This window comes from Hemitrygon akajei, chromosome 8, assembly GCF_048418815.1.
Source record: "Hemitrygon akajei chromosome 8, sHemAka1.3, whole genome shotgun sequence".
Taxonomy (NCBI): Eukaryota; Metazoa; Chordata; class Chondrichthyes; order Myliobatiformes; family Dasyatidae; genus Hemitrygon; species Hemitrygon akajei.
This window is the reverse complement of record NC_133131.1, coordinates 164,066,065-164,091,999: the sequence shown is the minus strand read 5'-3', so window position 1 is coordinate 164,091,999 and position 25,935 is coordinate 164,066,065. Positions and strand designations below refer to the sequence as shown.

The following is a 25,935-nucleotide window of genomic DNA, read 5'->3' as shown; positions in this document are numbered from 1 at the left end:
TAGTGAGAACATATAGGCAGCATGATGATTCATGGCCCACCAGCAGTTCTGTCCCCTTACTCACTCACTTAACGATACAGCACGGTAACAGGCCCTGCTGGCCCAACGAGCCCAGTTACTCCCATGCGACCAATTAACCCACTAACCCGTACGCCTTCAGAATGTGGGGGGAAACTGGAGCACCCAGAGGAAACCCGCACGGTCACAGGGAAAATGTACTGTTGGAAACCACTGTTTTTTTTAATAATACCTTTTATAAGAGTTTTAGTTTTTAACAAACTCGCGTATTTTTCACGCTCACTGGCAGAAAGCGGTAAAGCAGCTAAACTAACAGTTTATCACCTTCCTCTGTTTTCATTGGCTAAGTATTAGCACATTACCCAGGTGATGGATTTGTTTTAATTATGCAGCCTATTAACTAGTTATCTCTATCTAAGGAATTTCCTATCTTATCTATAAAGGTGACAGATTTTTCAGAAGCACCATCTTTATTCTTTTATTTATACACCCCTTCGCATTAATTCCCTTCCAAGCATCATTTATTTAGTTTGCTTCATATTTTTATGTTTATTTGTACTCTTAAAATAAACTGAAATCTTGGAATTAAAACTGATCAGAAAATAAACAGTTATGCGACAGTACAAGTTCCTTACAGGCAGTGGTGGGAATTGAACCCAGGTCACTGGTACCGTAAAGCTGCTGTGTTACTGCCTCTGTCCCTTAGTGAGGCACTGCAGTGCTCCTGTCACAAGTATCTCTCAGTGCCATTGATAAGGGAGTTCCAAAATTCAGCTCATGACAATGGAGCACGGATATCCTTCAAACCCTCTTTCCATAGGGTTGTCCCAACATCTCGAGGTAACCAAGATGCTGGAGAGGACCAGTGCCAGCATGAATAGTCGCTGATCACTCTCACAATCCATTTCCGCCTGACCACTCTGGCTTTAACTTTTATCAAGAGTTTATTGGATCTTCAGACAGACACTGTTCTCCAGCAGAGAATCCAGGAGAAGCGATAACGAACCGGATGTGCATGCCGTCTGCTGCGGAGCTCCCTAACTGCACGTTTCTGAAACCGCGAGCGGGCATATGTAGTCCTATGTGTTTGTGTAGTTTGGTCACGGTGCGTCGACCCGCGTGGCGCATGTTCTTCAGATGAAGACGCTGCCGATCAGTCACCAATCCTGTATTACGCTGTACCCCTACAAAGTGGCAGATGAGACAGCTGCACATAATATGTACAGGCGCAAGTTCTGTACACATCAATGGCCTTTTAGTCGTGGCTCCCCACACTCCAGCAATGGTCTGAAATGCTGGTCAGGTTCCCTTGGAGGGATCGCAAGGGAACCTCCTGTGGAACCTACTATAATCCCCAACAACTAAGGCATCCCTGCTCCTGTTAAACTGGGACAAAAATCCAAGACACAACTGTCCGGTCTGAAAGGGGGTGTGGAACAATTCAGCAATGGTTTCACCGGTCCAGATGTGAATGGGAAAAATGACCCTCCCAGGTGTCTCTCATTGGGCAACAACTCCCCATTCATTACAAAGTCCATCCGCATGCCTTCTGACTTGAAACAGCTGTCTCGTTCTCTGCTCTTTCTATACTCTTCTGGAGGGAATAGCAAAGAAAAGCATCCATGCCAAGTAACACCGGGGTACAGAGTAAACACAGGCAGAGCGTTCACCTTGCCTGGCATAAAGCTGTGAGTCTCTAATCTGTTTCCCCATTGAATCCAATCCAGGTGGTGGTCAACGCACTCATCGGCGCCATTCCATCCATCATGAACGTTTTCTTCGTCTGTCTCATCTTCTGGCTCATTTTCAGCATCATGGGGGTCAACTTGTTTGCAGGGAAGTTCGCCAAGTGCAAGAACTTCACCAGCGGAGAAGTGTTCCCCATCGACAGGGTCAACAACAAGTCCGAGTGCGAGGCCTTGGACAGTCCAGATGTCCGCTGGTATAACGAGAAGGTGAACTTCGACAACGTCGGCCTGGGCTACCTCGCCTTGCTGCAGGTGGTAAGTGCTGACGGTTTGATGGCGTTAAGTTATGTCCCCCCTCCACTTCTAACTCACCCCCGCCCAATTATCAAGGCTTCGTGCAAAATGCTGATGTAGTGTAAAACAGCCCGAGTCCTGGACCTTTGATACATAGACACACGTTCAAATCTGGGAGCGGATGAAATAAATAATTGTTAAATTGGTTTAAACATTCAAAGTACATTTATTATTAAAGTATGTAGGCAGTATACGATCCTGAAATTCATCTTCCCCAAGACAGCCACAAAACCATGGAACCAACCCGATCAAAGAAAAACATCAAACGTCAAATCCCTCCTCCCCCACGTGTAAAAAAAATTCACGAAAACGACAACAACAAAAAAGATGGAAAACACAGAATATGAAACACAAAAGGCATATTTCAGTACAGTTTAGTTCAGAAACGTGCTTTTCTGTGTTTTACATTCTGTGTGTTTGATTGTTTTTATTTGGTTGCCATTTGCATGTTGTTTTTGCGTGTGGGGGGGAGTGAGTTTGATGTTTTCCTTTGATCGGGTTGGTTCCACGGTTCTTCTTCGTTTCGTGTATGTCTGTCTGTTTATGACCCCAGGAACGTAGGAGGGGTTGTTTGATGGCTTATTGAAGTTTAGAAGAAATGAGGGGGGAATCTCATCGAAACCTATCAAATATTGAAGAGCCTAGTGGATGTGGAGAGGATGTTTGCTATAGCGAGGGAGTCTAGGACCAGAGAGCGCAGCTTCAGAATACGAAGATGTCCCTTTAGAACAGAGATGAGGAGGAAGTTTTTTAGGCAGAGGGTGGTGAATTTTGCCACAGGTGGTTGCGGGAGGCAAGTCATTGGGTAAAGCGAAGGTTGATAGGTTCTTGATTCGCAAGGTAGTCAAAGGTTACAGGGAGAAGGCAGGAGAATGGGATTGAGAGGAATAATAAATCAGCAAGGATGGAATGGTGGAGAAGATGGGCAGAATGGCCTAATTCTGCTCGTATGTCTTATGGATTAAAAAGATGGGAGAATTAGATTACATACTGTCTGTGACCTCGTTGAAAGCAAGGTCGGGTTTGAGGGACTGAACATTCTAATCTTGTTCCTACTTAAGTACTTACCTCTGACTGAGATCTCCAATGTAAAGTACTGACTGATGTGTAGTTTCAAGTCAAGTCAAATTTATCGTCACATGCATAAATACTATGAAACGCTTGCAGTAGTATCATGGGCACATAGGTACAGACAGTACACAATGTACAGTAAGACATGCATATATACTACAAGGCAATAAAGGAAGAGAGAAAGATAAACTGCAAAACCAAGCACTAGTACAAGGAACAAAATCACAATCAGAGACAAGTCAGTGTAACACTGCACTGATTCAGATTCAGATTTATCTATCACATGTACATCGAAACGTACAGTGAAATGTGTCACTCACATTAATAGCCACCACTACCAAAGCATTTGCTGGGGGCAGCCCGCAAGTGTCTCCACGCACTCCAGCGGCAACATGGCACGCCCACAGTGCTCAGCAGAACGACACAGAACACAGCGAACAACAAAACAACAGCAAAAAATGTGGCTTTCCTCCCTCCCTCCCTCCTCACCCCCCCCCCCCCCCCCACACACACGGACAAGTGTCCAACCCCATGACAGGCCATTGTTATTGTTTGACCTTATTCTGCCTCAATGCACTGAGTAATGGTTTGATCCGTATGAATGGTTTACAAGAGGAACTTACGCTCCATCTCGGTACATTTGACAATAATAAGCCATGAAACATTGGTATTGAAAGAGGTGTTCCATGGTAATCTGTTGCTAAGGTAAGGTTAGGGCTGTGCAGGTTGGTTCAAGAACCTGATGGCTGCAGGACAGTAGATGTCCCTAAACTTGGTTGCTTGGGACTTTGGGCTTCTCTACCTCCGGTCTAACGGTACCAACGGGAAGAGGGCACGATCCGGATGTTGGGGATCCTTGACAACAGAAGCCACTTTTTTGAGGTAGCGCCTCCTGTGGATGCTGTCAGTGGGAGGACTGGGTTGATGATGGACCATAATGCACCTGGGCTGTACACTGCACTCAGGGATAGGACGGGCTAGAGGTTGTGACGATGGTATTTGTTGAGATGTTTGCTGATGGACTTGGGAAACCCCACCTTGGCCTCCACCTGTTTCTTCTTCCGCGAATATTTCTACAGAAAGCTATGTGAAACATGAGAAATGCCAGCAAGAGGAGTCGTGCTAATTACCCAATGCACCTGAGAGGTAACTGGGATGCTCTGCACAGTTCTCAATGGCTCTGAGCATGTTCCTTCCACCTCCAGATCCAAATGTGCTCAATCAGCAAACAGGATTATCTCCCACTAATTTCCCTCCCGGCACTTCTCCCTGCAAGCGGTCAAAGTGCTGCACCTGCCCATTCTCCTCCCCCCTCACCGGCATTCAGAGCCCCAGACAGTCCTTCCAGGTGAGGCAACACTTCACCTGTGAATCTGCCCGGGTCGTCTGTCGTGTCTGGTGCCCCTGATGCGGCCTCCTCTGCACTGCTGAGACCCGACGTAAATTAGGGAATGCTTCGTCAACTACCTGCGCTCCATCTGCCAAAATTAGAGCTTCCCAGTGGCCAGACATTTTAATTCTGATTCCCATGCCCGTTCCAACATGTCGGTGCGTGGCCTCCTCTTGGCCCAAGAGGAAGCCCCCCTCCGGCTGGAGGACCAGCGGCATCAAAGGTTAGGGGGAGAAGGCAGGGAAGTGGGGCTGAGGAGGGGGAAAAGGATCAGCCATGATTGAATGGTGGTGCAGACTCGATGGGCCAAATGGCCTAATTCTGTTCCTATATCTTACGGCCTTATGGTGTACGGTCCAGCAGCAGCACTGTAGAAGTGGTGAAAACATGGAACGTAGAACAGATAGAATACAGAACACGGACCAGTACAGCACAGGAACAGGCCCTTCGGTCCACAGTATCTGTACAGAAGACAATCGCAAATTAAACAAATTCCCTTCTGTCTGTACCCGATTCTCATCCCCCCATTCTCTGCTTATTTATGGGCCTGTCTAAAAGCCTTTCAAATGCTTCTATCGTATCTTCTTCCCTACCACTCCATGTAGCCCATCACTCTGTGTAAAAAAAACATCTCCTTCACCCTGTCCCCCCCTCACCTTAAATGTCTACCCTCTGGTATTTCTATCCTGAGAGAAGGATTTCATCCATGTCTGTCATAGCTTTATGAACTTCAGTCTGGCCTCCCTTCAGCCTCCACTGCTCCAGGGAAAACATGCCAAGTTTGTCCAGTCTCTTCTAACAGCACATGCTCTCTAATGCACGCAGCATCCTACTCAATCTCCTCTTCGCCCTCTCTGAAGCTTACGCATCCCTGCTCTAATGGTGCTACCAGAACTGCACACAATACTAAAAAAGTGCAACCTTGCAGAAGTTTTATATAGCACGGTAACACAGCAGTCTCTCAACTAGTCTGCTGGTCTCCCTTGGGCAAGGGGTGGCACACGCTTAGCCCCCCACCCCGATCAGGGTCACGTGAAGCCATGGATGGTCAGATGAGCATCCGCTGCAGATCATAAGACAATTTCTGAAGAGTATTGATCATGGCTGGGGTCACCCACCTTGTAAAGACACTGCCCAGAAGAAGGCAATGGCAAACCTCTTCTGTAGAAAAAGTTGCCAAGAACAATCATGGTCATGGAAAGACCGTGATCGCCCACTTCATAGGACACGGCACATTATGTCTAATACCAGAGAGCATGCATTGAGGGTGAGGTGGAAGTGAGTTCAAAGGGGGGTGTGCGGGGTAAGTTTTTTCACTCAGAGAGTGGTGGGCGCTGCCTGGTATGGTGGTAGAGGCAAATACATTAGGGGCTTTTAAGATAAGTTTAGATAGACACATGGATGTAAGGAGGATGGAGGGATATGGGCATTATGTAGGCAGGAGGGATTAATGTCTGGGTGTTTTTGATTTGCTTTTTAGCTGGTTTGGCACAACCTTGTGGGCCGAATGGCCTGTTCGAGGGCTGTACTGATCTTTGTTCTATGATCGAATGTGGTGTAGCAGTTAGCGTAACTCTATTACAGCGCCAGCCACCCGGATTCAATTCTGCCGCTGTCTGTGAGACAGACAGACATACTTTATTGATCCCGAGGGAAATTGTGTTTCGTTACAGTCGCACCAACCAAGAATAGTGTAGAAATATAGCAATATAAAACCATAAATAATTAAATAATAATAAGTAAATTATTCCAAGTGGAAATAAGTCCAGGACCAGCCTATTGGCTCAGGGTGTCTGACACTCCGAGGGAGGAGTTGTAAAGTTTGATGGCCACAGGCAGGAATGACTTCCTATGACGCTCAGTGTTGCATCTCGGTGGAATGAGTCTCTGGCTGAACGTACTCCTGTGCCTAACCAGTACATTATGGAGTGGATGGGAGACATTGTCCAAGATGGCATGCAACTTGGACAGCATCCTCTTTTCAGACACCACCGTCAGAGAGTCCAGTTCCACCCCCACAACATCATTTGTGCATTTCCCCCATGACGGCATGGCTTTCCTCTGTGCACTCCCGCACTGCTAGGAGGTACAGGTTAGTCGGTTCATAGGTCACAGGGGTGTAATTGGATGGCACTGACTTGTTAGGCCAGAAGAGCCTAATATCATGCTGTATCCCAAAAAGAATTAACAAAATGTGACCTGCATTAACTTTCCTCTTAGGATACAGTAGCAAATGGTACACAGACATCATGGGCTGAATTGCTTCCTTCTGAGGTGTAAGATTCTGTTAGATTTTAACCAGCACGTGTTCTAATGAGCTATCAGCTGGACTTTCCCTCACTATCTTCCTCTCCTCAGCAGCATTTTGCCACTGGATGTGATTCATTTCAATTTATGCGTCTCCTAGCAACCGGACTTCCATTTCCACTCTTAACGACGCACAGAACCGCTGCGTTCAATTTGCATTTGAAATGCTCAGTCACCCAGATGTAAAAGGTGGTGTAAAATTAACACCACTGAATAGAGAGCAAGCAGGGCTGGTTCAGTCCGACAGAGCTGGCTTTTATAGTCCTGACACGGCCGCCTAGGGAGACACTCTGTTCCCTGCGCTAGCCAGCAAATGGAACTCTGACTTGGACGGTCCCCAGCCAGGCTGCAAAAGGAGGAAGGTTGGGCATGAAGCTGGCAACCCCATCCTGTAAAAACCCAGCGCTGGAAGGTGTGCGTGGTGAAAGTGAAAGCCACAGGGCTGATCAAACGTCTATCGGCCCAGGTCAGAGGACTCTGGGGAGCTGCTGTTGGCAGCCAATGCCCTGCTAGGGGTGAAGGGCTTAAGAGGAAGAAGAAGCTTACAAATTGGTATGAAAGCATAATCTCAGAACTAGGCCTTTTGGTCATCAATTTGGCTGATTTATTATCCCGTCTCTCCTGCCTTCTTCCCGTTACCTATGACACCCTGAACATATTAACCTCCAATGTAATTATATCCAATGACTTGGATTCTACAGACATCTGTGGCAATGAATTCCACAGATTCACTACCCTCTGACTATAGAAATTCCTCCTCATGTCCATTCTAAAGGGACATCCTTCTATTGGGAGTCTGAGCCCTCTAGTCCTAGACTCCCCCACTATAGGAATCATCCTCTCCATGTCCACTCTACCTAGGCCTTTTAATATTCAATAGGTTTCAATGAGAATTCCCCCCACCCTCATTCTTCTAAACTCCAGTGAGTGCAGGCTCAGTGTCTTAAAACACTTCTCAAACCTTTTCCCATTCATTCTTGTAAACTTCCTCTGGATCTTCTCCAATGCCAGCCCATCCTTTCTTAGATATGGGGCCCAAAACTGCTCACAGTACTTCAAACGTGGCCTGACCAATGAATTATAAAGCCTCAGTATTCTAGCTCTCTAGAAATGAATGCTAACGTTGCATTTGCCTTCCTTACCATTAACTCAGCTTCCAAGTTAACCTTTAGGGAATGCTGCACTAGGACTCCCAAGTCCGTTTGCATCTCTGGCTACCTGCATCCTAACGGATGAAGATGAGGAATGAATGTTTTAAAAATTATTTTGTGACACTTTAGTCTGAAAATCTGATCCTCAAACTTGCACCAACTTCCATTCAATTACTTCTGATTAAGCCAGCCGTCCACCCGAAACTTCGACTGTTTCTTTCCCTCCTGAGCTCCTCCAGCATTTTGTGTGTGTTGCTCCATAGCTAAAATGTTTAAGATGTCTTTTACCCTTACAATGTCTCTGCTCCCTATCTCTGCCCTCTCTTCTTAAGAGACATAGATCAAGTGGATAGCCAGAGACTTTTTCCTAATGCAGAAATGGCTAATTTTAAGGTGAATTGAGGAGAGTATCGGGGGCGGGGGGGGGGGGGGATGTCAGAAGTAGTTTTTTTTTACACTGAGAGTGATGGTTGTGTAGAAAGTGCTGCCAAGGATGGTGGGAGAGACTGATAGATTATTGACATCTTCTCACTTCATCCCTCCTCCCCACCCCACCCACCTCTCCCCTCCCTTGGTCACCTATCACCTGCCAGCTTATACTTCTTCCACTCCCCCCACCTTCATATTCTTGGGTTCTTCCCCTTTCCTTTCCAGTGCTGATGAAGGGTCTCAGCCTAAAACGTTGACTGTTTATTCCTCTCCGTAGATGCTGCCTGACTCCTTATTTCCACCAGCATTTTTTGTGTATTGCTCTGGATTTCCTGCATCTGCAGAATCTCTTGTGTTAATGTCACCATTTACTACCTTAGGATTCATTTTCTTGCAGGCATTTATGGGAAAATAAAGAAATACAATCAAGCTATTCTTTATCTTTTATCTAAAGCAGGGGTTCCCAACCCTTTTTATGCCATGGAACTTTACCATTGACCAAGGGGTCTGTGGACCTCAGGTTGTGAAACCCTTACTAAAGGCTTCTTGATGGGAAAGGTTTGGAGGGAGATGATCCTAATGCAGGCAAGTGGGACTAACTTAGGTAGACATCTTGGCAACGACGGATGAGTTTAATAATTAAAAAAGATTAAAGATCTAAGTTCAAAGTATATTTATTATCAAAGCATGTATACAGTATACAACTTTGGGATTTGTCTTCTTGCAGCCATAAAATAAAGGAACACAATAGAGCCCGTTTAAAGAAAGACCCCCACACAACAAGACCATCAAACACCCAATGTGTGGAATGAAGAACAAATCGTGCAAACGATAAAAAGTAAACAGATAACATTAGCCTTTGTCACGCATGCATTGAAACGCTGAAACATACAGTGAAATGTGTCAGTTGTGCCAACGGCCAACACAGTCCAAGGATTGTGCTGGGGCAGCCCGCAAGTCCCGCCACACTGCCAGCACCAGCAGAGCTTGTCCGGAACCTACAAACCCTCCCCCGTACGTCCTCGGAAGGTGGGTGGAAACTCACAGGGAGAATGTACAAGCATCTGACAGACATCATCAGGATTCGAACCCTGATCGGTGATTGTCTGTGCCGTGAAGCGATTGCACCAACCACAACGCTACCCCGTGCCGTTAGGTCAAAGAGCCTTTTTCACTGCTGAGTTACTCTGTGACATCATGAGTGTGCCTACTGTTTGAAAGAGCCTGTGGAACAGGAGTACACAGGGAGCTGAAGACTAGAGGTGGGTGCTGGATAGTTTGTGTTTGATGCAAAGGGTTTAGATAATAAAACATCTGTCGCTCAGCCAAAATCCGCATAAAAAAACACTTGTGTTCTACACGTGCAGATGAATGTGCAGCAATGAACAGGGGGTTAAAGTATGGATACTAGGACCTGCCGAGCACTGAATTTAATCAGCTTTGAAAATATACTGAGCTGACCTTTAACACTATTAACCTCTCAGACATCACTTCATTCAGCTCCCTGAAAAATACAGAGTAAGTAAAATATATGCCATTTTTAACAATTCTATAACACCTCACCCTCAATAACACTGAGTGTTATAACTATGGAAAAATCACATGAGAACAAAGTGTGGTCTGTATTATTGGTATTACTGAGGTTATCAAAGGACAGTACCCACTGTGTTTGGTCCTGCTTTTATATTCAGATTATGCCACTTTCTTCTCGATTTCCCCACCAGAGGATGGACAGTCTTTCCCTCCCATGTCCTTTCTCTCTCTTCCTCCATTGCTCTTTAACTTTCTCTCTCTTTCTCCCTCTCCCCTCCCTCCCTCTCCTCTCCTTTCTTCGCACACACATATACACACACCGAGGATGGGGTTGAGTAAGCAGGTCGCCCCCTCAGTTGTATGTGGAGAAATAAATAAGAAAATTAATAATACTGAGAACAAGTCATGGTCTCTGTTTTATTTACTTACCTATATATTTATTATTTTTGTATTTGTACAGTGTCTTTTACACATCAGTTGTTTGACAGTCTTTGTGAGTAGTTTTTCACTGATTCTATTGTAGTTCTTTCTTCTGCTGTGAATGCCTGCAAGAAAAAGAAGCTCAGGGTTTTACATGGTGACATAAACATACTTTGATAATAAATTTAATTTGAACTTTGATATTTGATCACTACATTGTGAGTTCAAATCCCACTGTCACATCATGGTTATGGTACAGAGGCCCAGTTAGTAGATCTGCTACCTCACGTCTCCAGTGGCGCAGGTCTAATCCTGAATTTGGATGCTGGCTGTGTGGAGTTTGCAAGCTCTACTTGTGAAGTGGAAGCATTGGAAAGGGTAAGAGAAGATCTACCAGCATGCTGCCTGGTTTAGAGAGTATGGATTATGATCAGAGATTAAGGGAGCTAGGGCTTTACTCTTTGGAGAGAAGGAGGATGAGAGGAGACATGATAGAGGTGTACAAGATATTAAGAGGAATAGACAGAGTGGACAGCCAGTGCCTCTTCCCCAGGGCACCACTGCTCAGTACAAGAGGACATGGCTTTAAGGTAAGGGGAGGGAAGTTCAAGGGGGATATTAGAGGAAGGTTTTTCACTCTGAGAGTGGTTGGTGCGTGGAATGCACTGCCTGAGTCAGTTGTGGAGGCAGATACACTAGTGAAATTTAAGAGACCGCTAGACAGGTATATGGAGGAATTTAAGGTGGGGGGTTATATGGGAGGCAGGGTTTGAAGGTCAGCACAACATTATGGGCCGAAGGGCCTGTAATGTGCTGTATTGTTCTATGTTCTATGTTCTATACTATGGTTCCTACCCCCCCACCCCCCCACCGCATCCCAAGGATGTGTAATTTGGTAGGCTAATTGACTGCTGTCAATTTCCCTTGGTGTAAATTGTAAATTCTGCTTCAAGATTCAAGATTATTTAATGTAATTTCCAGTACACGAGTGTAAAGGAGAATGAAATAATTGTGACTCCGGATCTGATGCAGCATAAAAACAAACACGTCAAGATGAGAAACACAATAATAATAACACAATCCATATAAATACTTAAGCTAGCTCATATACATACCGTTCCGTGCAAAAAAAGTCTAAGCATATAGCTAGGGTGCCCAAGACTTTTGCACAGTACTGTATTTGTCAACATGGAGTTTGTAAATCTGGCAGGAGTAAAGGATGTTGGGATGGTGAGGGTGGAGCGCCACAGGTGGAGTGTGGGACAGATGGCAGAGAAGGAGTGCCAGGGATGGGTTTTGGCACGGGTGCAGACACACCCAACCCTGAGACACCAGCCAAGGTCAGTTTATGTATCATTACAGAATGCCTCTCTAGTGCTTCTCGCTCCCTCCCCTCTCCCTGCCCCTTTTCCCAACCATGATTCCCTGAGGTAATGGCAATGAATGTCTGGACTAGGTGGTTAGATTTCCTCTCAATGAAGAGAGCGATTGTCTCACGTGTCTGTGGTGTGAATGTTATTTGCCACTTGTTGGCCTAGGGGAGAATCTTGCTGCATGCCAGAATGGCAGCTCCATTTGACACAGACACAAGAGATTCTGCAGGTGCTGGAAATCTTGAGCAAGACGCACAAAGTGCTAGGAGAGATCAGGCAGCATTTATAGAGCGGAACAAACTGTCGACATTTCAGGCCAAGGACCTTCACCAGGACCGGAAAGGAAGGTGTAAGAAGCCGGAATAAGATGGCAGAGGGAGGAAGGAGTACAAGCTGGCAGGTGAGGGGCAAGGTGGCTGGCTGAGGGGAGGGGGGTGGTGAAGTAAGAAGCTGGGAGGGGCTGAAGAAGTGATCTGGTAGTGGAGAACATTTGACCAATGAGGAAAGGGAAGGATGGGGGGAACCAGAGGGAGGTGATGAATAGGTGAGGAAAAGGGGCTGAGAGGGGAACCAGAATGAGGAATGGAAAATGAGAGGAGTGAGGAGGGAGAATGACAGCAAGCTCCATGTGTTCTCCAGTTGTTGAGGAGTTAGAAATGGAATTGAAAATTGTGATTGGGGTGAAGTGAGCTCAGAAGGGGAGTCATGGTCTCAGGTTACAAGGCAAGAGGTTCGGAACTGAGACGTGGAGTTTCACCCATTCAGTGACTGGTAAACCTCTGACACTGAAAGCTGTGGAAGCCAAGTCACTGATTTTATTTACAACCTTGATGGATAAATTCTAGACACAGAAGTCGTCGATGGGCATGAAGATAGAGCAAAAACATGTTATTGAGAGAGGATCGGTCATACTGTATTGAGCATGTGGAAGCGCCAAGTTACCTATTCCCACTCCTACACTCAGTGACCACTTTATCACTTATCTCCCATGCCCAATAGAGTGGCCACTGAGTGTACGTTCCTGGTCTTCTGCTCCTGCAGCCCATCCACTTGAAGGTTCAATGTGTTGTGCATTCAGAGATGCTCTTCTGCACATCACTGTTGTAATGTGTGGTTATTTGAGTTACTAACAACTTTCTGTCAGCTTGAACCAGTCTGGCCATTTTCCTCCGATCTCTCTCATTAACAAGGTATTTTCACCCAGAGAATTGCCGCTCACTGATGTTCATTTATCTATCCCTCCATCATCAATAAACTCTACACTCTGTCGTGCATGAATATCTCAGGAGATCAGCAGTTTCTGAGATATTCAAATCATCCCATCTGGCACCAACAATCATTCCACGGTCAAATTCAAATTTCTTCCCCATTTCTTCCCTAGGGTGCCTCTAGGCCCTACCCCCTCCCCTATCTCTATTACTGGGCTTCGGCCCTCTTTTCCCCCCCATTCCTGATGAAGGGTCTCGGCCCAAAACGTTGGCTACTCTTTTCTCACGGATGCTGCCTGACCTGCTGAGTTCTTCCAGCGTTGTGTACGTATTCTTTGATCCACAGCATCTGCAGTTGTATTTTTGTGTTCTTCCCCATTCTGATGTTTGGTCTGAACAACAACTGAACCTCTTGACCATGTCTGCATTGAGTTGCTACCACACGATTGGCTGATTAGATATTGATATTATCGAGCAGATGTTACAGGTGTACCTAATAAAATGGCTACTAAGGGTATAGTTTATGTTCCTGTTCTGATTCAGATTCATTTATTTATCACTTGTACATCAAAACATACAATGAGATGCATTATTTGTGTTAACAAGCAACACAGCTGAAGGCTGTGCTGGGGGCAGCCTGCAAGTGTTGCCACACATTCCAGTGCCGACATGCAAACCCACAATGCTCAGCAGAGTAACACAGAAATCCCTCCTCGTCGTTGTTCTAAAGGGATGTACGTCTATTCCGAGGCTGTGCCCATTCTGGACATCGAGTCTCAACTTCTGATTGACTTCCAGGGTTTCCGAAGGTCTGGTTTTCTGATGATTAAGGACTGGGGTGGAGTGGAAGTGTAATCAACGTCTTTTTAATCAACCTTTCCTCTTTTCCAGGCAACCTTCAAAGGCTGGATGAAGATAATGTATGCGGCCGTTGACTCAAGAAATGTAAGAAATTTGTCATTGTGTTGTTCTGCACCAGCTTCAAAGGTGATGAGAGGACTGTTGTGGTCTGTGGGAGGGCGGTTTGCTGAGTAGGAAGCTTTGACCCAGTCACAGCGAGGGATTAGCTGCTATTTCTAAGTCAGTGAAGCACATTAATCTGCAACTAAACCAGAGAACGGCACAGCATGGCAACAGACCTTTCAGCCCATGATCTCTGTGCTAGGCAGATCAGAATCAGGTTTTTTATCACTGACATCCTCATGAAATTTGTTGTCTTGCGGCAGCAATATGGTGTAATACATTGAAAATTACTAAATGTTAGAATAGATAGATAGATAGATAGATAGATACTTTATTCATCCCCATGGGGAAATTCAACTTTTTTTCCAATGTCCCATACACTTGTTGTAGCAAAACTAATTACATACAATACTTAACTCAGTAAAGAATATGATATGCATCTAAATCACTATCTCAAAAAGCATTAATAATAGCTTTTAAAAAGTTCTTAAGTCCTGGCGGTTGAATTGTAAAGCCTAATGGCATTGGGGAGTATTGACCTCTTCATCCTGTCTGAGGAGCATTGCATCGATAGTAACCTGTCGCTGAAACTGCTTCTCTGTCTCTGGATGGTGCTATGTAGAGGATGTTCAGAGTTATCCATAATTGACCGTAGCCTACTCAGCGAATGAGAAATATAGAAAAAATATTGGGTGTCAGGGCAGAGATACATCTCTACTAAAGGAGGTGTAAGGTGCTTCTTCCCTCCGCTAGCCTGCAAGTCACCCTTGGACAAGGTGTAGCACCTGCTGAACCACCCCCCCCCCACCCGATCAGGATCAGGTGAAGCCATGGGACCAGGTGGTGGATGGTCATATGAACAGCCGGTGCACGTCACAAGTCCTGGTTATGTGACCACTGATGACAGGCAGATAACTTCTGAAGAGTATCGAGTATCGATAATGGCTGGGGTCACCAGTCTTGTAAAGACACTGCCCAGAAGAAGGCAATGGCAAACCACTTCTGTAGAAAAAATTTGCCAAGAACAATCATGGTCATGAGACCATGATCGCCTAAATCAACGAAACGGCACATAATGATAACGATGGTGCTCCAGTTTCCTCCCACATTCCAAAGGGTCAGTAAGTTGTGGGCGTGCTACGTTGGCGCTGCAAGTGTGGCCACATTTTCAGGTTACCCCCGCACTACCCTTGGATCGTAATCGCCTACGTCATACGACACAGCACATAACCACGATGACGATGAGAGGAAGTAAATGAGTAGTGCAAAAAGAGCGGAAAACAGTGCGGTGAGAGCAAAATAGTGAGCTGCCAGAGCAAAACATGACGCTAACACGAACATGATGCCTGCCTGTACATAGTCCAAACCGTCCATTCCCTGGATGACCTGTCTAAATGCCATTATCACGTCTGCCTCCTCCACGTCTGACTGCATGCTCCAGACGCTCACCACTCTCTGTGTAAAAAAACTAACCCCACACATCTCCTTTAAACATTCCCTCTGCTAATTGCCATTTCCACCCAGGAAAAAAGACAGTATGTGCTCTGTCTAGACCTGTAATAATCTTATTTACTTTTAGTGGGTCTCCTCTCAGCCTTCAATGCTCCAGAGGAAAACTTCCACTGTCCCATATAGCAAATATTCCCTAATATTCCAAGCAACGTCCTGGCGAAGCTCTTCTGATTCTTATTACTTAGAGATACAGCATAGAAACAGCGCCTTCCAGCCCAATAAGCCCGCGCCAAGTAACCATTTAACCTATTAACCCACACGCTTTTGGAACATGGGAGGAACCTGGAGGAAACCCACAGCAGTGGGAATCGAACTCATATCACTGGCACTGTAATAATGTCACACTAACCACTAAAGTACTGTGCTGCCACAAGAGTACTGCGTGCTCTTCTCCTAAACATCCACATCCTTACAAACTGAAGCCAAAACCAAAATGCTGGATGAACTCTGCCAGCCGGGCAGCATCAGTGGAGAGTGTGCAAAGGGATCTGAGAGTTTACGTGCAGGATTCTGTCGTTTAATTTCCAGGCCGAGTCAGTGGTAAGGAAGGCAAATGCAATGTTAGCATCAACGAGGAGGACTAGAATATAAAAGCAAGAATGTAATGCTGAGGCTTTATAAGCTATTGGTCAGATCACATTTGGAGAACTGTGAGCAGTTTTAAGCCCCATATCTAAGAAAGGAGAAGGTCCAGAGGAGGTTCACGAGAATGATCCTGGAAATGGAAGGGTTAATGTATGAGAAGCGCTTGATGACTCTGCCCGTACTCACTGGAATTGGAAGAATGAGAGAGAAGCTCATTGAAACCTGTCGAATATTGAAAGTTCTGGATAGAGTGGATGTGGAGAGGATGTTTGATATAGTGAGGGGAGTCTAGGTACAGAGGGCACAATCTCACAATAGAAGGACATCCCTTTAGAACAGACATGAGGAGGAACTTCTGTAGTCAGAAGTTGGTAAATCTGTGGAATTTATTGTCTCAAATGGCTATGGAGGCCAAGACATTGGGTACATGTAAAGTGGAAGTTGACAGGTCCTTGATTAATAGGGACGTCAAAGATTACAGGGAGAAGGCAGGAGAATACGGCTAAAACAAATCAGCCACGATGGAATAGTGGAACAGACTCAACGAGCTGAATGGCCTCATTCTGCTTCTATGCCTCATGGTCTTATGGTATAAACTCAGTGTTTAGACCACAAGGCCATCGTCAAGTTACCAGCATTGTCAATGCAGGACCGCCTAGGGGAGAAGGCCTCTTCAGATCTGAATGTGCTGATCCTACTTGTTAGTTTTGTAAATTCAAAACATTAAACTAATTCAAAGGAAGACATGGGAGTCCGAAATATGAGTTTAAATTCATATTTTACTTTGAACAAGCATGGTAGTATGATGACATATGCAATTTATGTATTAATACATATAACCCATAATGAATTATTTAAATAAGGAACAATATATACACAAGATTACTCAAATATTACTGAAATATTATACACACCAACCACTGAGTTGCTTCCATCCCCAAGCCCTGCTAACCTTTAGTGCCTTTATCCTTGTCCAGATCGGTGAGCAGCCCGAGTACGAGATCAACACATACATGTACGTCTACTTCGTGATATTCATCATATTCGGCTCATTCTTCACCTTGAACCTCTTCATCGGTGTCATCATTGATAACTTCAACCAGCAGAAGAAAAAGATAAGTACCAGATCTCAACTTGAACGGTTTTAAGTTTTCCTTGGGTTGGCCAGATGGCTTAGATGACCGTTGGAAAGAGATGTAGATGAAAGGGCATCCTGTATATGCTGCAGAGCGCATTCTGTGCTGGTTACAGCACAACACACAAGTAATAGAGCATAAAACATAGAACAGAATAAGAGAGTACAGGCCCTTCAGCCCACGATGTTGTTTCAACCTTTTAACCTATTCAAGATCAATCTAACCATTCCTTCCCACATAACCTTGCATTTCTGTTTTATCGATCTGCCAATCTAAAACTCCCTAACATATCTACCTCTTGTAAACTTCTATCAAGCCTCCTCCTTCACTTCAAAGCGAAAAGCCCCAGCTCACTCAACCTATCCCCATGAGACATATTCTCCAATTCAGGCAGCATCCTGGTAAGTCTCCTTTGCACCCCATCTATAGCTTCCACATTCTTCCTATGATGAGGTGATCGGAACTGAACACAATATTCCAAGTGTTGTGAGTGCTTAGACAAGAGTGGCCAGAAGCAACACTGATGGAGAGTTGTTTTACAGTCAGCAGCTAAGAACCTGCTGATGTCATCCACAGCCTTTAGCTCCAAGACCTGTTCTCTCCAAGGCAGTGCGTATGTGCACACACACACATCTTGTGCTACTAGTGCGCAAAGGAATTTAAACTGTCCATAAAAGGTTGTCACCCTCTACCTCGCTGACAAGTATATTTAACAATTGTACACAATTGACAATGTGGGGTTTGTGATGGTTTGTCTGCAGATTTTAGAACCGGCTTATTTATACAGTTTTTATTGAAGAAATTATTCAGCGTGCACATGTTGTTGTCACTGGGTAAAAAAAATTGCACAGCACAAGGTTTTTGTACGTACTGGTCATTACAAATTAGAGGGAGCATTTCTCTAGGTGGTCACAAAGTAATGATTTCATTGAACCAAACACCACTAGACAGCTCAGCGGAGGTGCCAGGCTCTTCACTGTTTGTTTGTCAGCCTGGACTCTGTTGGTCAGTATCGAGTGAACAGTGCAAGCCCACAGACGCTCCAGCTCCCAATAATAAGACCATAAGACATCAGAGCAGAATTAGGCCATTTGGCCCATCAAGTCTGCTCTGCCATTCAATCATGGCTGATTTATTATCCTTCTCAACCCCATTCTCCTGCCTTCTCCCCATAACCTTTGACATTTTGATTAATCAAAAACCCATCGACATCTACCTTAAATACACCCAATGACTTGGATTCCAGTGCCATCTGTGGTAATGAATTCCACAAATTCACCACACCCTGGCTGAAGAAATTCCTTCTCATCTTCGTTCTAAATGGACATCCCGCTATTCTGAGGCCGTGTCCTCTGGTCCTAGACTCCCTTGTTATAGAAAGCATCCTCTCCACTTACACTTCAATATTCGGTAGGTTCCAATGAAATACCCTTCATTCATCTAAACTCCAGTGAGTAAAGGGCCAGAGTCATCAAACTCTCCTCATATTTTAACCTTTTCATTCCTGGGATCATTCTTGGGAACCTACTGTGGACCCTCTCCATTGCCAGCATATATTTTCTTAGATAAAGGGTTCAATACTGCTCAAATACTCTAAAGCCTCATCATTCTATCCTTGCAAACCATCTTCTGATTCCGCCTGTGTAACAAGTGTTACAGAGGTGGTATGGGGGTAGTGCAAGTTCTCCTGTTACATGGACTGTAGTGGAGTAATGCCAAGAATAAACTGACAGTGTCTTCGAGAAAAATAACAGTGTCTGTTTCTTCCCTGTACTTAGGTGGTCAGGACATCTTCATGACAGAGGAGCAGAAGAAATACTACAACGCCATGAAAAAACTGGGCTCAAAGAAGCCACAGAAACCCATCCCAAGGCCATTGGTAGGAGCCCTGATACTAAAGCATAACCATCTGTCAAATCCATCAATAGCTTTGAATAGTTCTGATTGCCTCTAACATTCACAACATAGAACATAGAACAGTACAGCACTGTACAGGCCTTTCAACCCATGATGTTGAGCTGACCTTTTAACCAACTCCAAGATCAATCTAACACTTCACTCCTGCATAGCCTTTCAATTTTTCAATCATCCATGGGCCAATCTAAGAATCCCTTAAATGTCTCCAATGTGCCTGCCTCTACCACCACCCCAGCAACGCATTCCAAGCACCCATCGATTTCTGTGTAAAAGACCTACCTGTGACATCCCCTCTATACTTTCCTCCAATCACCTCAAAATTATGCCCTTTCATATTAGCCATTTCTGCGCTGGGCAAAGGCATTGGCTTTGGCACAAGCATTGAGAAATATAGAAAATCTATTAAAAATTAATCAGGCTACTGAATAGTTTGCTAAAATACGGATATTTAAAAAAATACGCTAAAATTCCAAAATGTGCAAAACAATTAAACATGTTTAAATTAAGAATTAAGTAGTTAGGTTTTCCCATAAACCATAAGACATAGGAGCATAATTAGGCCATTCAGCCCATCGAGTCTGCTCCACCATTCCATCATGGCTGATCCCGGATCCCACTTCACCCCATACACCTGCCTTCTTGCCATATCCTTTGATGCCTACCCAATCAGGAAATGATCAACGTTGACCTTAAATATACTCAAGGACCTGGCCTCCACCGCAGTCTGTGGCAGAGCATTCCACAGATTTACTACACTTTGCCTAAAAAACTCCTCCTTACTTCTGTTCTAAAGGCCACCCCTCAGTTTTGAGGTTGTGTCCTGTATGCCCCACCATAGAAAACATGCTCTCCACATCCACCCTATCTATTAAAAAAATAAATCTGCATTTGTCCCAATGTATTAAAAAGCATAAATTACCTGAAATGTAACATCACTCTGTCGAAGCCAACCTTCCATTGAAATGAAAGCAGTTGATAAATTTGCAGGGTGACCTGATGCAACTAGTGGACAGATTTCCACTTTAACGTGAGGAAAACTGCAGCAAGTCCCCTGCTAAACTAGTCCAGTCACCTCCTCCCTCATCTCCATTTAGGACCCCAGTCCTTCAAGGTGAGGCAACACTTCACCTGTGAATATTTTGGGGTCACTTACTGTATCCAGTGCTCCCAAAACAGCTTCCTCTACTTTGCTGAAACCCAATGTAGATAAGGAGACTGCTTTGTCGAGCAGCTCAACTTCATCCACAATAAGTGGAATTTCCCGGTAGCCGAACATTTGAATTCCTATTGCCATTCCTGTTCCAACATGTAGGTCCATGGCCTCCTCTTCTGCCAGGATGAGGCCACTCTCAGGTTTGAGGAGCAACGACTCATATTCCGTCTGGGCCGCCTCCAACCTGATGGCATTAATATCGATTTTTCTTTCCAGTAATTTTACCCTCCCTCTTCCCTCTTCTTCATTTTCCCACTCTGGCCTCTTACCTCTTCTCCTCAGCTGCCTATCCCCTCCCCCAGTGCTCCTCCTCCTCCTCCTTTCTTTTCTCCCCCCCCCCCCGATTCACTCTCCTGTCTTATCAGATTCCTTTATCTCCAGCCCTTTACCTTTTCCACCTATCACCTCCCAGCTTCTTACTTCATCACTCCTCCCCCACATACCTGGCTTCACATATCACCTTCTAGGCTGCCATCCTTCCCCTCCTCCCACCTTTTTATTCTGGTATCTCCCCCCTTCCTTTCCAGCCCTGAAGAAGGGTCTCGAACCAAAATGTCAACTGTTTATTCATTTCCATAGATGCTGCCTGACCTGGGGAGTTCCTTCAGCATTTTGTGTGTGTTGCTCTGGATTTCCAGCATCTGCAGGATTTCTTGTAAATATCATGAAGGATCCCATCCACCGTATTCATGGACTGTTTGTCCCACTCCCTTCAGGGAGAAGGCCAGGACCATCCATGCCAGGATCACCAGACTCAAAAACAGTTACTTTCTCCAAGCAGTAAGGCTGATCAGCACCTCCCCCACCACCACTACTTTATCACTTCCTGTCAGTCACCTTATGAACAGACACTCCTGTGTCTAGTGTCATTTAATAGATGTACAATCAATCTATGTACGTAAACTATCTTATGCATTTATGTTTATTGTGTTGGGTCTCTGCCTGAAACATTAACTGTTTATGCATCTCCATAGACGCTGCCTGACCTGCTGAGTTCCTCCAGCATTTTGTGTCTGTTGCTCTTTACCATCGCTGAGATGTCATCCCTCTTTGTTCTTCCTTTCAACTTTCCAGAATAAATTCCAAGGACTGATCTTCGATCTAGTCACAAAGCAAGCCTTCGACATCATCATCATGATCCTGATCTGCCTCAACATGGTGACGATGATGGTGGAGACGGATGAAATGAACCCCCACATGGAGAGGATCCTCTTCATTATCAACGTCATTTTCATTGCGATCTTCACCTCCGAGTGCGCGCTGAAGATCATCGCCCTGCGGCACTACTTCTTCACGATTGGCTGGAACATATTTGATTTTGTGGTGGTGATCCTCTCCGTTATCGGTGGGTATGAACCGGGCTCGGGATTAATTCTTCACCCAACTCTCTGTGTGTTCAGGTCCAATGTGCCTCCACTCAGCCCACCATTCTTAGTTTTAGAGTGACTTTGAGTTCATGAAACCTTTTGATGTTCCCATATTGGGTCATTCATCTGACACATGAAGCAAGTCCTCTAATGGCATCTTCCAGATGAGGTACAAGACCAAAGCTCCCTTCATTGTTGCCATTTTTCTGAGGAATAGAATCAGAATCAGTGATAATAAGGGATTTACACTCAGTGGCCATTTTATTAGGCACACCTGTACCCCTACTTGTTAATACAAATATCTAATCAGCCAATCATGTGGCAGCAACTCAATGCATAAAAGCATGCAGACACAGTCAAGAGGTTCAGTTGTTGTTCAGAACAAACATCAAAATGGGGGAAGAAATGTGATCTAAGTCACTTTGACTGTGGAATGATTGTTGGTGCCAGATGGGGTGGTTTGAGTACCTCAGAAAGTCTCCTGGGATTTTTACACACATCAGTCTCTACAATTTACAAAGAGTGGTGCAAGAGAAACAAAATACATCCGGCGGACAGCAGTTCTATGAGTGAAAATGTTTTGTTAATGAGAGAGGTCAGAGGAGAATGGCTGGGCTGGTTCAATCTGACAGGAAGGTGATAATAACCCACAGAACTATGCATTACACCAGTGGTGTGCAGAATAGCTTCCCTGACTGCATAAACACATCAAACCATGGACGGGCTACACCGGGTTCCACTCCTGCACCTAATAAAGTGGCTACTGAGTGTATTTGCTTATTTAGAGATAAAACTCCATTATGAACCGGAGCCTCTTATGGGTTTTATGCACCATCATATTCTGAAATATGTGGTATTCTAATTTTAAATCCTATTTATTATGGTTATCGTAAACTGCTCGCTGGAAAGGCTGATCATAAGCCACTTTTCTTTTTATCCCTTCCTTGAACTTCAGAGTGCATATTTTGGATTTAGATTTAGGAATACACCACAGTATGAGGCCCTCCAGCTCAGCTCAATTCCATACAATTAACCTAATTTGGGAGGACACACATGTGGTCACAGGGAGAACATTAACACTGCTTACAGACAGCAATGGAATTGAACCCGGGTCATTGGCGCTGAAATAACACTGTGCTAACTGCTACACTACTGTGCTGGCCAATAATTTAATTCTGGAGTTTGAGCCAATACATCCATCTCAAATGATTTGCTGAGAAGTCCACTGATTTTCCAGATATGATCATGCTGTCTCTCAGAGGCTATCAGCCATTGTTCCATTCCTTTTATAATCTCGTGCCTAAGAGAAGTTTGGATAGAGACGTGGATGGGAGGGGTTTAGATGGCTATGGTCCAGGTGCAGCACTGGGAGATTAATAGTTTGGCATGCACTGGATGGACTGAAAGGTCTGTTTCTATGCTGCAGTGTTCTATGGCTCTATCTAGAAGCCCCACCAAACCAACTGCTTTCATCACCACCCCTGGTAACCTATTCCAACCACCCTCTGTGTAAAAAAAAATTGCTTCTCACATTACTTTTAAACTTCTCCCCTTTAAAAAAGGATCTAGTGCTTTCCCGGCATATATGATGAATAAACTCATAGCGGGCTTCCAGCTGGGTACAGGTATCCACTTTAACTGACATTTCGATGACAAACTCTGCCACCTTCATCAGGGATGATGCCTAGGCATGTCTAGTCTGGTAGTATTTATACCCTCGTCGACCTAATTGAATAAGAACGAACCAATCAGGAGGGACGGACAATGGGGGTATAAATACCACTAGACTAGACATCTAGACATGCCTAAGGCATCATCCCTGATGAAGATGGCAGAGTTTGTCAATGAAACATCGGTTAAAATCAATACCTGAACCTGGCTGGAAGCCCAAGAAGAGTTTATTTGTTCTTCCCTTTAACCTTAAGGCATGTTCTCTGGTGTTTGATATTTCCACACTAGGGAAAAGTACGCTCTCTACACCTCATATCATTTTAAAATCCTCTATCAGGACTCCTCCTCAGCCTCCAATATTCTAGGAAGCACAACCCAAGTCTGTCCAACCATTTTTTTTAAAGCAGCACAGTACAGGCCATTCAGCCCATGATACTGTGCTAACTTTTTAACCTACTGTAAGATCAATCCCTCCTACATAGCCCTCTATTTTTCTCCTTTTCTCTTGAAGAATCCTGTAATCATACCTTTAAGCTTTATGAGCCAATTGCCCGAACGTTTTCTCTATGACCTTCAACTTCACAGAATGATTACACTGTCTAGTGGCTTCATTTAATAATAATCCAGCTATGTCCTATTCTCTCTCGCTCTCCCTACTGCTCCAAGTATTGTTTTGTGTATAGATTCTTTTTTACTTTATTTTCAAATCCTGTGCTTTAAGCAGCTGACTTAAAGCAGAGTCTGAAAAAAACTCAGCCACTTGAAAATAAAATGAACAAAATATAGACGCTCAGTTCAATAGCTCAATAGTTCCATTTAATATCAGAGAAATGTATACAATATACATCCTGAAATTCTTGTTCTTCACAGACATCTATGAAAATAGAAGAGTGTCCCAAAGAATGAGTGACAGTAAAAATGTTAGATCCCAAAGCCCCCCACTTCCCCCTCCCCTGCACAAGCAGCAGCAAAGCAACGACCCCCCCCCCCCCACTTACTTCAGCAAAAAAACATCAGCACCCTCCACCCTCCAAGCAAGCAATAGCAAAGCTCCCAGGAAAGACCATGATCTGCAGTACACCAAAAACTAATCATTCACTCAGTAGTTTAACATACCACAGGCTCTCTCTCTCCCCAATAAAGGGACAGAGAGCTGTCCCTTTTCACAGTGAGAGGAGACATAACAAAATAACTTACTGATTTGTGATGATAAAGTCTGTTGCGTTGTTTCCACCCCCCCCCCCCGAGTTCTCTGACTTGAGATCAAAGAGATAGATAGATAGATATTCAACGAGTACAGAGCGACAGCCAATCCTCTGTTCCCGATGTTCCATTTCCTCCCACTACTCTTCAGTCAGCAGCATCAGCTTAGAAATGTCCTCAGGGCCACGAAGCCTTGGAACCCCGAAGGCACGCTCGTCTTCTAGGCCGCATCCTTGAGATTTTGAAAAGCGGCTGGCCATGAGTCCCTGGGAGTGGGTCCCACCATCGCAAGAAACTGAAGTCTGACTGTAACACCAGGTTAGGGTCTCTGATAGAATCCTATCCACCCTGAAAAGGAAAAAGAGAGACCTCAAAAGATAGAATTTAAGCAGTTTCTGCAATGAGCTTGAAGGAGTCACTGTTAAGTTCCCTCATAGCTCTACCCTTTCTCAGTGGCCACTTTATTATGTATACCTGCTTGTTAATGCAAATATTTAATCAGTCAATCATGTGGCAGCAACTCAATGCATAAAAGCATGCAGACACGGTCAAGAGGTTCAGTTGTTGTTTGGACCAAACATCAGAATGGGGAAGAAAAGTGGCTTTAACCGTGGAATATTTATTGGTATCAGATGGGGTGGTTTGAGTATCTCAAAAACTGCAGATCTCCTGGGATTTTCTAGTGCTTACAGAGAGTGGTGCAAAAAACAAAAAAACACACATCCAGTGAGCAGCGGTTCTGTGGGTGAAAACACATTGTTAATGAGAAGGGTCAGAGGAGAACGGTCAGACTGGTTCAAGCTGACGGGAAAGTGATAGTAATTCAAGAAGCACGTGTTATAATAGTGCAGTGCAGAAGAGCTTCTCTAAATGCACAACACGTCCAACCTTGAGCTGGATGGATAACAGAAGCAGAAGACCACAAACATACACTCAGTGTCCACTTTATTAGGTGCAGAAGGTACCTATTAAACTGGCCACCAAGTGAATAGTTGAATTGGGAGCAGAGAATTTAAGATTTTTTTCGCTGATCTGCGTTTTTGGGACAGAGCCCAATGCTGACTAAAACTCATGTTCAGGCTGAGTAATCTGTTTAAATCTGACCTGATCCATTGAGGACATGGAAGATCAAATTAAATCAACTCACCCACAAGATGACAGGAGCAGATCAGTCTTCTTTGAACCACCCACCACTGACCATCACCCACTGAATCCTCAGTTCCTGGTGTGGAAAGGAGCACATGCTCTTGGTTCTCTTTTATGAAGAAATCTTTGCTAAACTGTGGGAATAAGACCAAATCAACACTATAGCACGTACAAACAAGCTGGATGAACTCAACAGGTCAGGCAGCATCCGTTGAAATGAGCAGTCAATGTTTCAGGCTGAGACCCTTCATCAGGACTGAAGAAGGAGGGGGCAGGGTCC

At 44.7% G+C, this 25,935-nt stretch overlaps 1 protein-coding gene across 4 annotated transcripts in view; it reads left to right on the top strand.

Moving 5' to 3' along the window:
- Window positions 1-25,935, top strand: part of scn5lab (sodium channel, voltage gated, type V-like, alpha b) — a 583,358-nt gene that overhangs the window by 542,073 nt on the left and 15,350 nt on the right. For all 4 annotated transcript variants that reach the window (XM_073054976.1, XM_073054978.1, XM_073054975.1 and 1 more), the window contains 5 exons: window positions 1,746-2,021; window positions 13,834-13,887; window positions 16,980-17,117; window positions 18,913-19,017; window positions 21,343-21,613. In XM_073054976.1, coding sequence (XP_072911077.1) covers window positions 1,746-2,021; window positions 13,834-13,887; window positions 16,980-17,117; window positions 18,913-19,017; window positions 21,343-21,613 — 844 coding nt within the window. The remainder of the gene's footprint in view (window positions 1-1,745; window positions 2,022-13,833; window positions 13,888-16,979; window positions 17,118-18,912; window positions 19,018-21,342; window positions 21,614-25,935) is intronic.